General features: G+C 40.6%; 1 protein-coding gene across 5 annotated transcripts in view; it reads left to right on the plus strand.

The window, feature by feature from the left end:
- nav2a (neuron navigator 2a) overlaps window positions 1–12,673 on the plus strand; it is a 209,517-nt gene that overhangs the window by 145,008 nt on the left and 51,836 nt on the right. For 4 of the 5 annotated variants that reach the window (XM_039603162.1, XM_039603226.1, XM_039603266.1 and 1 more), the window contains 3 exons: window positions 2,933–3,005; window positions 4,026–4,269; window positions 7,273–7,406. In XM_039603162.1, the coding sequence (XP_039459096.1) occupies window positions 2,933–3,005; window positions 4,026–4,269; window positions 7,273–7,406 (451 nt within the window). Of the gene's footprint in view, window positions 1–2,932; window positions 3,006–4,025; window positions 4,270–6,523; window positions 6,627–7,272; window positions 7,407–12,673 lie in introns of those variants that run through there. The other variant, XM_039603347.1, reaches the window with a different exon arrangement.

A 12,673-nucleotide genomic window follows, 5' to 3' on the forward strand; every position in this document is an offset into this window, starting at 1 on the left:
AGTGTGTCTGCAATCATTTATCAGCCGGTTATCTTGGTACAAAGTTTGTGCAGAGCAGATTCATGAAAGCAGTGACCCAAAAAATAAAGTAGTGACAGACACAGACATTGCATTCCTCTTTCCTCTTGTTGGCAAAGTTTTGCAAATCCTGTCAACAGTACTAACGTGATCATCCATATCAGTCTGCTTTAACCAATGCTGTTTCAGTCATTTTCTTTTAAGCTGGATGATAATATTTAGATTCCTGGCCAGCCTTAAACTAAGTTTAACTTCTATGACATTGGAACACCCTGCCTAACAAGTGTTACAACCTTTGATCCGATTCTAACTCATGAAATATCCTGAATGGACTAATCAGTGATATACAGTAATTAGAAAATATATTTAGTGGAAGTGAGTGGTCTGAGTAGGATTTCAGGCTATAGCTGATGTTCCGCCAGCTTTACTAAACTGTTATTCCTACATGTTTTAAATAGCAGTAGAGGTTTCAGCATATTTACCCTGACCATGACACTTATGACGGGGTGTCTCACTGAAGTATACATTCTGAGGGTTACTGCTATTTAAGCTTCAACTATAAAAGGCTGCTTACAAGTTTAGGCCCAAGGTATTAAAGGTTTTCAACAGGTTTATTTTTAAGGACCCTGCAGTATTCAGAGAGGACCATAACCTGCATTCCTACTGTTCCTTAGTTTACTGCTGTATTACGTTGAAGGACAGCATGTGCCAGGCCTGCTAACAGCTGTTTCCCAGGTCAGAGGTCATGGAAATGACAGCAGAGTCAGTGGTGCATTTTCAATTCAGCCGATGACCTGAAGTCAGATGAACTCTTCACACACTGGCATGGCTCAGATATTTTTGGAGCTTGTTTCAAACACTGAAAGCAATGAAGAAATTGTTATCAAGCCAGTATTATTGAAATAATACATCCAATATTCTTTTAGAGGTTGTAACATTATTGTGAAATTCATAGTATCATAGTAGCAGGTCTATCTGATAATAATGTGGCTCTAAGAGCAGTATGACTGTGGGGTTGACTGATAAAGGAGTGCTAGCAAGTCCTTCAGCAAGGAGTACTTCCTGCTCAAGTTTTTTGCTGCTGACTGACAATTACAGTAGCCTGGACATTCCACCTTGATGATGTTGCCCTTGTTCACATGCAAATTGGGTGTAATGCTGATACTTTAATGACGTAAATGCTGTCCTCTACACCGTCTTTGCTATCTGAGCTACAGTATTGCACTGCGCAAAGCATAATAGAAGGAGAGAAAAGAAGTGAAGTACACCCCAAAAGGGAATCCAAGTATTCAAACAAGTTACTTTGTAACATGTCCCCCAACTGCTGGTTGGATGTAACTAAATGTGACATAGTACAGGATGGCAGCAATATTAGTAGTAATTCTGTGGCTTCTGTGGTTCAGTAGTGCACTCATGGATTTACCTACAACATTTGCTGTCAGACATTTCTATGTTTTTACAGAGGCAGATGTAAATGAGTTCGTCACCTCATAGCCAGAGACTTCCTAGCAGGAGAAGCACAGTGGGAGCTGTAGGTCAGGTTATATTTAGTTGGTGCATATTAAGTGTAATCATGTCATTAATCATTACTGTACAGGACCCTTCTGCTTGCAGCCCACACCCAGGCTCATTTACAAAGAACACAGTTCATATGTATTTAGTTTTGAAACCACTTGCGGTATCATTGCTGTGTATCTGTGCTCCCACCCTCTGCTGTAAAGTTCTATTGAAGCTTTCAGAATGAGTTTTTTGTCAATACAGTGTTGCAGTGTTGCAGATTAGGCTCAGTGCATTAGAAATCTACTCTGTGAATAAATAGCATTCTGAAAAGATTCGGCCCCTCCCTAACCTTTGTGTGCAGTTTAAAATTTCCACTTCTTAAACAGTTTTTATTGTTGATTAGTTGCTCTGCAGAGACTTCTACACAGCTAGGAACTCTGTGTGTAATATGAGAGATCAATGACTGTATAATACTGATATATCTTTTGTTGTACCCTGTGTGTTTGCTCCCCACCAACAACAACAGTTGGTACACTTTGATCGCACAGTCATTCATCAGCTCTACCCTGCTTGATGACTTGTTTTATGCGGTTTACCTTACGATAAGGTGCGCCAGCCAGCAGATTCTGTGTATAATGGGTCACATGGTCTCTAAACAAAGCCTGTCTGCCTATCAAATCCTCTCACAGTCTAGTGACAGCTCAGCAGTCTGCTCAGGTTGCCAAGGCTGCTGTCATAGCAACTGAGTGACTATAGATGTTTGCTTCCCCATAGATCAAGTGATGTAAGTGTGCCTGGTTTGAATTCTGCTTTGGTTATGTCACTATGTGGTCCAAATTACTTCTCTAGTATGGCACAGCAATCTCTGTACATACAGACTCTCTCTTCTACTCTTCAGCACCAGTTCATACTTTTATATGTGCCAGAAATGTGTGGTTTTAGTGCCATTTGTTTGTTATAAATGCTGATATCCCAAATGCCACAAAACGCCTTTAAATGCAGCGCTGTGTAAACACTTAACACACTGGTCTCATCACATAAAACTTGCCAAAAAATTGTCATGATGACTTTTTAGCACGAATCCAAAGTTGAATACAACACATTATTGAATGAAAAGCTTATTTTCCATCTTAACTGTTTTTGGAGTCATCCAAACTGTCAGATCAGTGATTATTAAATGATATACGATCTGCAGTCCCAACAGTTCTATCATTGTCATTGACCTCTATTTACTGCTTAAGATGTTATGATGCCAACCTTTTGCCTTATGTTGACTCCCCCAGATTTGTTATTGTTGTGAGAGCCATGCAAAAAGCTAATCAGTGTGTGTTCTCATATTTCACCATGATGCAAATTTCAATGTAAATGTACAGTATGAAGAATCATGCAGCTGTGACTCTCTCTCTCTGTGTAGATTGAGAACATAGATGCCTGCCTCAGTTTCCTGGCAGCTAAAGGAGTCAACATCCAGGGTCTGTCTGCAGAAGGTAAGCTGGAACCACAGATTTATTCTTTCACATGGAACCTGAGAGTTCATCCTGAATCAAGCTCGGGCTTAGTTACTAAATAGAACTGATGCCGTGAGAAAGATAAAACCTCCGGATTGGTACACTGAAGTTTTTTTTTTATTGGCAAGCTCTCTCCAGGAAACTCTGTATTAATGCAAATGAAAACATTCAGGGCTGATTTCACAACACATATATCTAATGTACCAGAAAGCTTACAGTGGTAATGATGTTTAAATGTAGCTGTTGTAAAAAAAAAAAAAAAAAAAGATAGAAAGAAAGAAAGGGAAAAAAAAGAAAGAAATTCACACAGGGAACTGAGAGAAAATATTATTACTGGTGCTAATGCAAAGCTGAATCAAACAGCAGCATCATTTTACAGCACGAAAGACATGGGGTCCATTCACTGTTCTGTTAGGAGAACTTTGAGGTGTATCTTGCAGTTCAAGAACAATCTAGAAGGAGAGCTAAAGGCAGCAGAATTAGACAGAGGAATTAGACAGAGTGTGACATATTTGAAATGCCAGTTTGGAGATGCCAGATGGAGCTGACCACCTAAATAAGGCCTAGGGCCCAGAATCGGGCTGGCAAAGACACACCAATATGTCTCACTGGACAACTTTGGAAAGGATGGCATAAATTTGGACTTTTAAATGGATTAATGCATTATACAGCTTTATACACATACTGATTCATGCTACAGTAAAGTAATGAAGTATGAGATAAACATTGAAATTACAAAAATGTTGCTGTTTTTCTATCTACAATAGAATAGAACATATGGTTTGAAAAGCAATCGAGTGATAAATGATCTCCATATAAGGAAACAATCAAAATGCCATGAAATCATAAAAAACCCCAGTATCTTAATTTCCAAGCACTAGTATGGTAAATGTGAAAAAATGTTGCAAACTTCATCCTCTATTTTGTTTTCATCTCCCCGTGTTTTTTCTGCTTTTCTTCTTTTAAATCATTCACCCCATCCTTGTTTCTGACCTTCAGAGATTCGGAATGGCAATCTGAAAGCCATCCTTGGCCTCTTCTTCAGCTTGTCCCGCTACAAACAGCAGCAGCAGCAGGCCCAACGGCAAAACTCCCAGCCCACCCTCCCACTGGCCGCCCAGTCCCAGAGCACACACCCTCCACTGAGTCAGCAGATCAGCGCCCCGGCCCAGCTCAGCCACTCTCTGCATGGGACTCCTGCCATCAATTCCCAGAAAGCAGCACAGGCCGAGATGCAGTCCAGGTGAGGCTAACTGGAGTGAACAAATTTTTCCCTGTGGTGTTTACTTTCTTGACATGCCTGCTGTTGTAATCCATCATTTTGACATTTCTATCTTCCTGTTCACACTTTTTGTCATTTATAACTCTAAACCTGACATCTCACTGTCTCTGTCCTCTTCCATATCTTTCCTCTCTTTTCTTCTCCTCTAGGGATGGGTGTCAAAGTAAACTACTCAAGTTTTCCCTTGGTCAGAAAAAGACCTCTAGGTCAGCTCTTGTGCTTTTCTAATTTCTTTCTCCTTCCCTTCTTTCCTCCACCACACCTCCTATTCTGTCCAATTCCTGGAAATAGGTTGAGATTGCCCCTAATCAAGGATAGCATTTCTTTCGCGCTGTAATGAGTTTAATGTTGTTTCTTTGTCTGTGATTAAGGGCAATCTCTACTACAAGCACTATCTATTATGCATGAGTGGTAGTGTTGGAGCAGATAGGAACAAAAGCTCCAGGCTCCATTTTCAGAAGGCCCCGTCTCTCTGGCAGCGTGCCTCATTTGGCAGGCCTGCTTAATGGGCTGTAGAAGACCTTTAGATAACCCTTAAGTAAGTGTGTGCGTGCTTGTGTGTGTGCGCGTGTGTGCTCCTGCAATCCCCCATATAATATGACATTAATAATTAACACAGAGGAATCTGTGGCAGGTCTGTAATGAGACATGTTATATTTATCTTTGGTCTTATTTTTTTTCTTTTTCAGTCACATTAGCCGCCTTATAGCATGGAGCATCATATGATGTGATAACGCATTTTGAAATTTAATGTACCATTTAGTTTTGCATGCTGCCCCATCCCAGAATTTGTTTGCATTGCACCTGCCCGGCTCCAGCACCTGACCAAACTAAAGAAATGCCCCCCTCTTCTGGTCAGCATGTGCAACTACAATTATTCTACATCATTTTTTAAAACACTTTTTAAACTCTTTTTTAAAAAATTGTTTGATCTTAATTAAGATTTAAATCACTCTCTGGCAGCATCTGATAGCAAATTTTAAAAGATTTTAAAGATGTGAATTGTTTATATTAATGCTAGTTGCTAATATTGCGGTGAAGGTCTATTTTTCTTTGTTTTGGAATAAAAATTATTGTTAACTCAGTATTAACATACTGAGTTAACAGCAAAACATGGCGCTTTTGAATATAATCAGTGTGGAAGAATCTAAGTGAAGCGAAGAATTGCTGTACACGTGTCATCTTTGTGATTATTATGTGCGCTTCCTGCAAGAGCAGAGAGAGCTAGCCGTGCTTTGTGCAAAATAAGTTCCTGTTAATTTCGTGTAAGCACACTGTTTTTTGAAGGGTTTTCTTTTGGTAAGTTGGTTGTATCCAAGTGGTGATGTGCTGTTAGCACTAGTACTTCATTTTGAGAAATATTTAGGTACTTTTCTTTGTCTGCATTGCACTTTTAAGAGTATAGAAAGAGAAAGATTTGCGACGTAGATTTATTCTGGGATTTTTTTCACACTATAGCCCATATGAAAATTTAAATTTAAGAAAAAAGTGTTGCTTGTTTTTTTTAATGTAACCACTAGATTGAATTACTTCCTGACAGACTCAGTCCAGTGGGGGAAGGTAGTAGACTTGCTGGCCCTGCTATAATTGAAATGATCTTAGACTACTCTAGCCTAAATAATGTGGTTAAAGCTATTACCTTGCAACGGCTGGATAAATAGTGGTCACTCAAAGTGAATGGCAAGACGGAAATGAGAGTTTCTATAATGCACACGAGAGCTGAGTGAGACCGCTGTAATCTGCTTATCAAGCATCCGCCTCAATCCCAAGATGGTGATGATGACGCCAATGGTCAATTAGCATTTCATTAGCAGTCTGTGTGCCACAGCCTGTTAGATTACAACTCGCTTTATAGATTGGCTTGCAAAATGAAATCAAGGTGTCATAACTTCCCCCAAAGCTTATCCACAGTCACGATATCCTGTCCATGTGGGGAAAATAAGGAGGAGCACGTGTAATCTGAGCTCATAGTTCTCCCAGGACCCGCTCTCAGCCTGACTGTCCACTCTGCTGCAAGCTTATCTGTCTCCATTAGCCTGGTGTAGGTGTACCCTGGGGGTGGGTTGCTGCAACGCTGCAAGAAAAGCAAACAAAAGCTAAGTTTAAAACCAAAGCTGCAATTTTAAATAGAAAACTACACATGTCAGGAATAGGTTTGGAAAAATGCCTTGTTAGAAAGGAGTCTAAAATAGTATGAAGCATTTAGAAAGACATGAAGAGGAGGGCAGTCCTATTGTGGTTACTGTAGCCATGAGGTTGAGGTATATTTGACCTTCTGGAAAGCAAACAGAGACCACTTCACCCAGGAAATCAATACAGTAGGTCAAAAAGTTCATATTACAAATTAACCGTGGATGTTGGGGTCCTCTACAGCCTATTGAGGGTGGTACATCAGCTTCAGTGCACATCATCACAGAGACACGGTTTAGAAAACAAAGCACGCTTGTGCAGATTACTTTTTAAAGCTCATCCTTTGTGGCAAATTGCACTCCTCTAAACAGTGAAGCATGTTTGTGTAGCACTTTCCTTTATTAAACTATTAACTATGCTTTAATTAGTTTTGAAACTATATTAGTTTTATCACTAGTTTCAAAACAAACAGAACAAGTATGCTACTAGGATATTTTGGTATTTGTAGAATGTGGTTTCCTCTTTCAGAAATGTGATTTGTTCTACAACTGCCACTTACCCTTCTAATGTGTTTGGTTTAATCACATACAATGCTTGGTGTAATAAATCTAATTATCTTATACCCTCCCATCTTAGTTTACAGTCTGTTGCCTAGTTGTGTGCTTGTGTTATAGGCTTGCAGTGACCTAATGTATCTCTGTAATGTGTGGGGGAAAATAAAACTGCTTTAGATTCATAAACTCGTGTTTGTCATAAAGCAGCTAACTGTTTTGGCCTGTTTATTCCCTCTTTTTTCTGCCTTGCTTTCTTCCTTTTCTTCTATCTATTCATCAGACTTCCTGGCCCCACAACAAGGGTGTCCACTGCTGGCAGTGAAATCCCACCGAGAGGCTCGGTCAGTGCTGCTGGGAACAGACGGAGCCAGGGCTTCAGTGACAAAACCAAAGCCAACTCACACCTGAACAAAGGTAAGCCAGAGATACAGATACAAATGTGTGCACACTGACATCTTCAGGTCGAATCTTGGATGTTGGCAAATCCCATTAGCTTGTCATCATGACATGTGTGAAAGTTTAGAGGAAGAGAAAGTAAAATTAGAGGACAGGCAGTAGCCTTGCAGCTGTAAAAAGTCTTAATGCTGTGTTTAGGATGATTTTATGGTGAATCCTTTGGGTGCTTTTTTTGTTTTTCTGGGGAAAATACAAGTTAGCTCTGCTGCTTTGAGACCAATAGAGTAATGCTTGGCCCTCAGCACGCAGTGCTGCACAGAAACAACTGTGTCTTTTAAAGAGAACAGCAACAAAGAACCGATGAGCATGAAATCCAGAATCACATAATGACTACATGCTGACCACCTTTGCAATCATTCTGAACATTAATGTTGCATTTTTAAAGCATGTGGAGGTTGTTCTCAGTTTGCTGTTGTTGATGCTGAGTTGAGTCTCAGGCTGTCCTGTGCAGTGTCTTTAAGGAAACGCGTCTTTGAAACTCTCTCCCATTACTCTTAATGTGTGGTTTCATGGAATATGAGTTAAATGTCATTGTGACATCCATTTGCACAGACTGTATTCGTCCTCACAAATGGAAAGGTCTCTCAAGGTGTGGACCATTTAGAGCACTGCTCTCTAACTTTTTCCGACCTGCACAACTCAAGTGCGACGGCACAGTGAACCCGTTAGGATTTGCAAGAGGTGTTCGCCTCAGCACAAGAAAGTCCTGGCTTTGAAGGTCCGGGCGGTGTGGAGGTTACATGTTCTCTGTGACTGTGTGGGTTTTGTATGGGTTCTCTAGATTCCTCCCACAGTCACAGACGCTGTGAATGTAACAGTGTGAATGGTTGTCTGTCTCTTTGTGATGGCCCTGCGATAGACTGCTGACCCAGTCAGGGTGTGCCTCAGCTTTTGTCCTATCACAGTTGGGCTCCGGCACCTAAACCCCCCCACTCCCCCACCAGCTGCAGCACTGAGCTAAGAAGAGTTGACTGAATGGATGAATCCAAGAATTATTTTAGAGAAATAAAGTTCTGAATGAGAACATTGGCAAACAAAGTTCAGTTGCTCTTCATAAATCATTGTGCCTTTTCTTGTTTAGGAACATCAGGATCATCTCATCATCACCTTATGTCAACTTCAATTTTTTCAGTGTGTTGTTTTTTTTTTTTTTTTTTTTTTTACAGAATCACAACACATGTGGCGTGTATGTACGCTACACGATAACATCCAAAAAATGTGTTTTTCAGGACACATTTAATGTATGAAGGTCTGAAGAACAGTGCAGGTATTCTAGGCAAAACAGTGTCATGTGTCCTCCACTCATGAGGCCTACGCTCTTGCCTAATCCAGATGGAGTGTTTCCACTAGTGGGACCCCGTCTGATGGGGACTGTCTTCTTTTGTCTGCTTTATGTGAGAAAGAGAAACAGTGGACAATGCCCCAATCAAATCCTCTCAGCATTGCATGGAGTGGTACTGTGAAGAATATGGATGGACATGAATATCTCTGGACACCTGGAATACCACCTCCCACCTGATTTCTTTAAGATTAAGCGGTTATGTTGAACACTCCCACAAGCAGTGTGGGAGTTTAGTAGATCCAAGAACAGAGCTGTTCACTGTAATAATTTTCCTTTGGAGTCAGAACTGTATTCACACCATATTCTTCCACGCTGCTCTGACCCAGTTTAACTGCTCTACACTGTTCTGAAGCTTACAAATTCTGGGTGTTTGGCAGTACGTTTGGTTAGACCAGTGTGGAAATAGTTTCTGTCACCACTCAATGGGCCAGAGCTTTATATAGACTTTGTTAGTGTTCACAGTCTAAACTCATTACCCTGCATTAGACAGAGAATTCTGACTGCCCAGAGAAAGACAGGGCAGAAGAGTAAGGGGAGAAAAAAAAGTGTGTGTGTGAGAGAGAGAGAGAGGGAGCTGGAGAGGGACTGTTGTCTGTTTAAACAGTCACAAATTAACTGGGACCAACGCTGTGAGAAGCACTGTGGGGCATTTATTCTGATGCTCGGCTCCATTCGAGACGAGTGAGTTTATTAGTGTAGACTGAAGGGAGATTTGTCGGTTTGTGTGAGTGTAAAATTACAATGATTTGGGGAAAAAAACAAAAAAACCCCAGAATTTTAAGGAAGTGTCCTTAAATTTGTTGATTAAATACACTTCATAACACGAAATCCTATTAGTGCTCATAGTAGGATTTCCATTAAACACATTTGTCAATGACTTGTAAATTTATTGGAAGTATTTCCATATAGTTGGATTTGGTGGAAAAGTGTAATCTTTTAGGCATCTCCAAAGGGACTTGAGCACCAACAGCAATTCTGCTAGAAGGCACAATCCAGCCCATAACTAATAAAAAAGCATATGAAGATTAGATTTTGTAAAAATCATTAGATACAGGGAGGTCAGGATGATCTGGGGGAGCTACGTTAGCAGCATTGACTTGAAAGTAACTGCAAGATGTGTGAAGTAGCTGTGATAATTTGCATGATAACAATTGCCTCTTAATGCTCAGCTGATATCCTGACAGCTGATATATGAAGCTCTGAGTCTGAAGCATAGATGCGTCAGCTGATACCAGATATAAGCTATTTGCAGTATACTCTGGGTGAAATAAATGAGCACTGAAAGCAGAAAAGCAGGAGCTTGCATGTCTTTCTAGGTTCGTGTGTTTGGGGCAGCAGGTAGCATGAGAAATACTGGTCAACCCCCTTCCAGGTTCCTCTTGGCCTGTTGTTGCTAAGCCCCTCCTCCTGCTAGAGGACCCACCACACTCCTCCTCCCCTCCTACCCACTCTAGATCTGTGGCTATGGTTTAGAACTCTTCCCTGATCTCTCATCCATCTCTTCCTCTCCTCTACTTCTTTCTCTGATGTCCTGGATGTCTGCAACACCAGTGAGGTTTGTCATCTTTCACTTGTCAATCAAGTCTAATAGGCTAGAGTTACAGAGGAAGAATTTGAGTTTTGAATTGAATCTTTGATTGTTGCAGCCTAAAATGTATTTCTTTTCAATAGCGCAGAAAGCAAAGGTTTTTCCTCCTATTTAATAAGCCAATTTCTTGCTCCTTTAATGTGAAATTGATGTAGATTATTTTTCCTCTTCTTACCAAATTGTCATTGAACTAAAAGCTGCTAGTAAGTATACTACACATGAAGTTATTTGTGCTTATTGTAAGACGTTGCTCCTCGAGGTTCAGATAGTTACAGAAACACCTGCAGCTTCTTTTCAGAGGCCAGATCTGCTCTGTGTCAAAGGCTCTGATGCCAAAATAAAATTATGTTACTGGATGGCTGTACAATAAGCAAACACAAGTGCCTTAATATAAGGTGACAGAGTCTGGGTGTTCACCAAGTGACACATAGCAGAGAGACAGAAAGACCGTGGGACACCTATGGTTGTGTGTTTCTGTATGTGTGTGTTTCTGTTGCCCATGTGTCTCTTGGATTGTATGTTGTGTATGTGGCTGGTGCCCCTGCTGAATGAATAGCCTGCTGATGAGCTGTAGCGTCACTGTTTGAGTGTATTCATGTGGAGAAACTTTAAAAAGTTTCAGTCACCACACAAAAGCCGGCTGTCCCTCTCACTTTTTTGAACACAATGACTGAGGAGCGAGACAGAGGCGGCTTCTCAAATGTGAACACGATGAGCAGCCAAACACCTGCAGCCTCAAACTCTGTGCCAGATTTTTACATATTAAATGTCTCTGAAGGTGTCAGTGCATTGAATAAATCTAACCAGTCAGGGAGAACTGACACCGCAGGTTTGGTTCAGCACAAAGATGGTTTTACTCTGGCTACATGTGAGGGTAACTTGCACATAAGTGTGACATTTTCAGGTCAGTAATATGGTTGTTGACCGATTGAGAGCTTAATATCTTGTGATCAGGGCAACCGCAAGGAGCAAGGAGGGTTTGTGATGTCTAAACATTGTTAGCTGATGTACACTTTTATACATTTTATGCATTTTGTGCATGAAATCTATGTTACATCTGTGCAGACTGTGCATTGTCATAGGCCCAGTGATTTCACTGTTTATAGATGCTTAGCAGAAAAAAGCTAGATCAGGTGGCTCAAGTGCTTGCTCCTAGGTGCCTGCCTGGGGCTCATCTGATTGTTGGGGCTTGTCTGGATTATTGTAGGGTCTTTACTAGATCAGGGCAATATGGCCAAAAATATTTATCACGATATATATTTGAAAATTTGCGATAACGATATAACTGACGATATAATTGACGCGAGACAAAATACTTTACAACTCCACAACTTTATTAGTAGCAAAAAAAGCAAAAAACACCCCATCAATGTATTTTCACTTAAACAAGCAGCTGTTTTTATGTGCATTAAAGCTATATAAAAATGTAACAGTGCAAATGCAAATTCCTTGCTGACAGTTTAACCAAAAGGAATTTCCAGTGGAAATTGGCCGACATATCCTGAGCATAACCATGTATAATATCCACAAAACTTAAAAATAAGTTATATACACGCAATGAAGCAGAGTATGTATTACTCCACGAGACTCCTGACTATGGTAGCCGTAATGCTTCGACAATCCATCAAGCGGTGCAGCTTCGTACTTTAGCAAAGTCGTACTAAAACATATTTTGACAGATTTTTGAGCGCCGTGTACCACCTAAAATCGGTACGGTAATAACGACGGGCTGCTTGCATGCTCTACCAAAAAATGTGCTTTGGTGTGTATCTGACGGACGAAAGCCAAATCATTTCCACACCACTGAAGTTGCACCATTATTACAAACCAATTCTGGTTAATCTGTTTCATTCAACGATCCGCTTTCGCCCTTCTCATTCTCCATCGCCGCCATGCTTTTTCCGCCATGTGCGTATGAAAACAAAGGTACTGCGCATGTGCGTTTTACCCATATTTTATTGCGAGATTTCATTTTCTTATCATTGCCTAACATTATACCGGTATTACTGTGAACGGTATGATATGGCCCAGCCCTAGTCTTTACCTTACAATATAAAGCACCTTGAGGCAGGTAAATTGAATTCTAATATATACACACACGGGCATGAGTGTGGCACTCCATGAAATAAAAATTGAATTTTTAAAATTACCATTTCAGTTCATTCCTGAAATTATTTGATGTAATCACGATGCTGACCCAGAAACAGACTCGTAGAGACCGAGGCAGATTTTTTGGCAGACAGGAAGTAGGAGGGTGGTCTGTGATCCTTGTCCCTTTGGGCTGTGCTCTTCTGT

Source organism: Oreochromis aureus, linkage group 1 (genome assembly GCF_013358895.1).
Source record: "Oreochromis aureus strain Israel breed Guangdong linkage group 1, ZZ_aureus, whole genome shotgun sequence".
In the NCBI taxonomy this organism is placed as follows: Eukaryota; Metazoa; Chordata; class Actinopteri; order Cichliformes; family Cichlidae; genus Oreochromis; species Oreochromis aureus.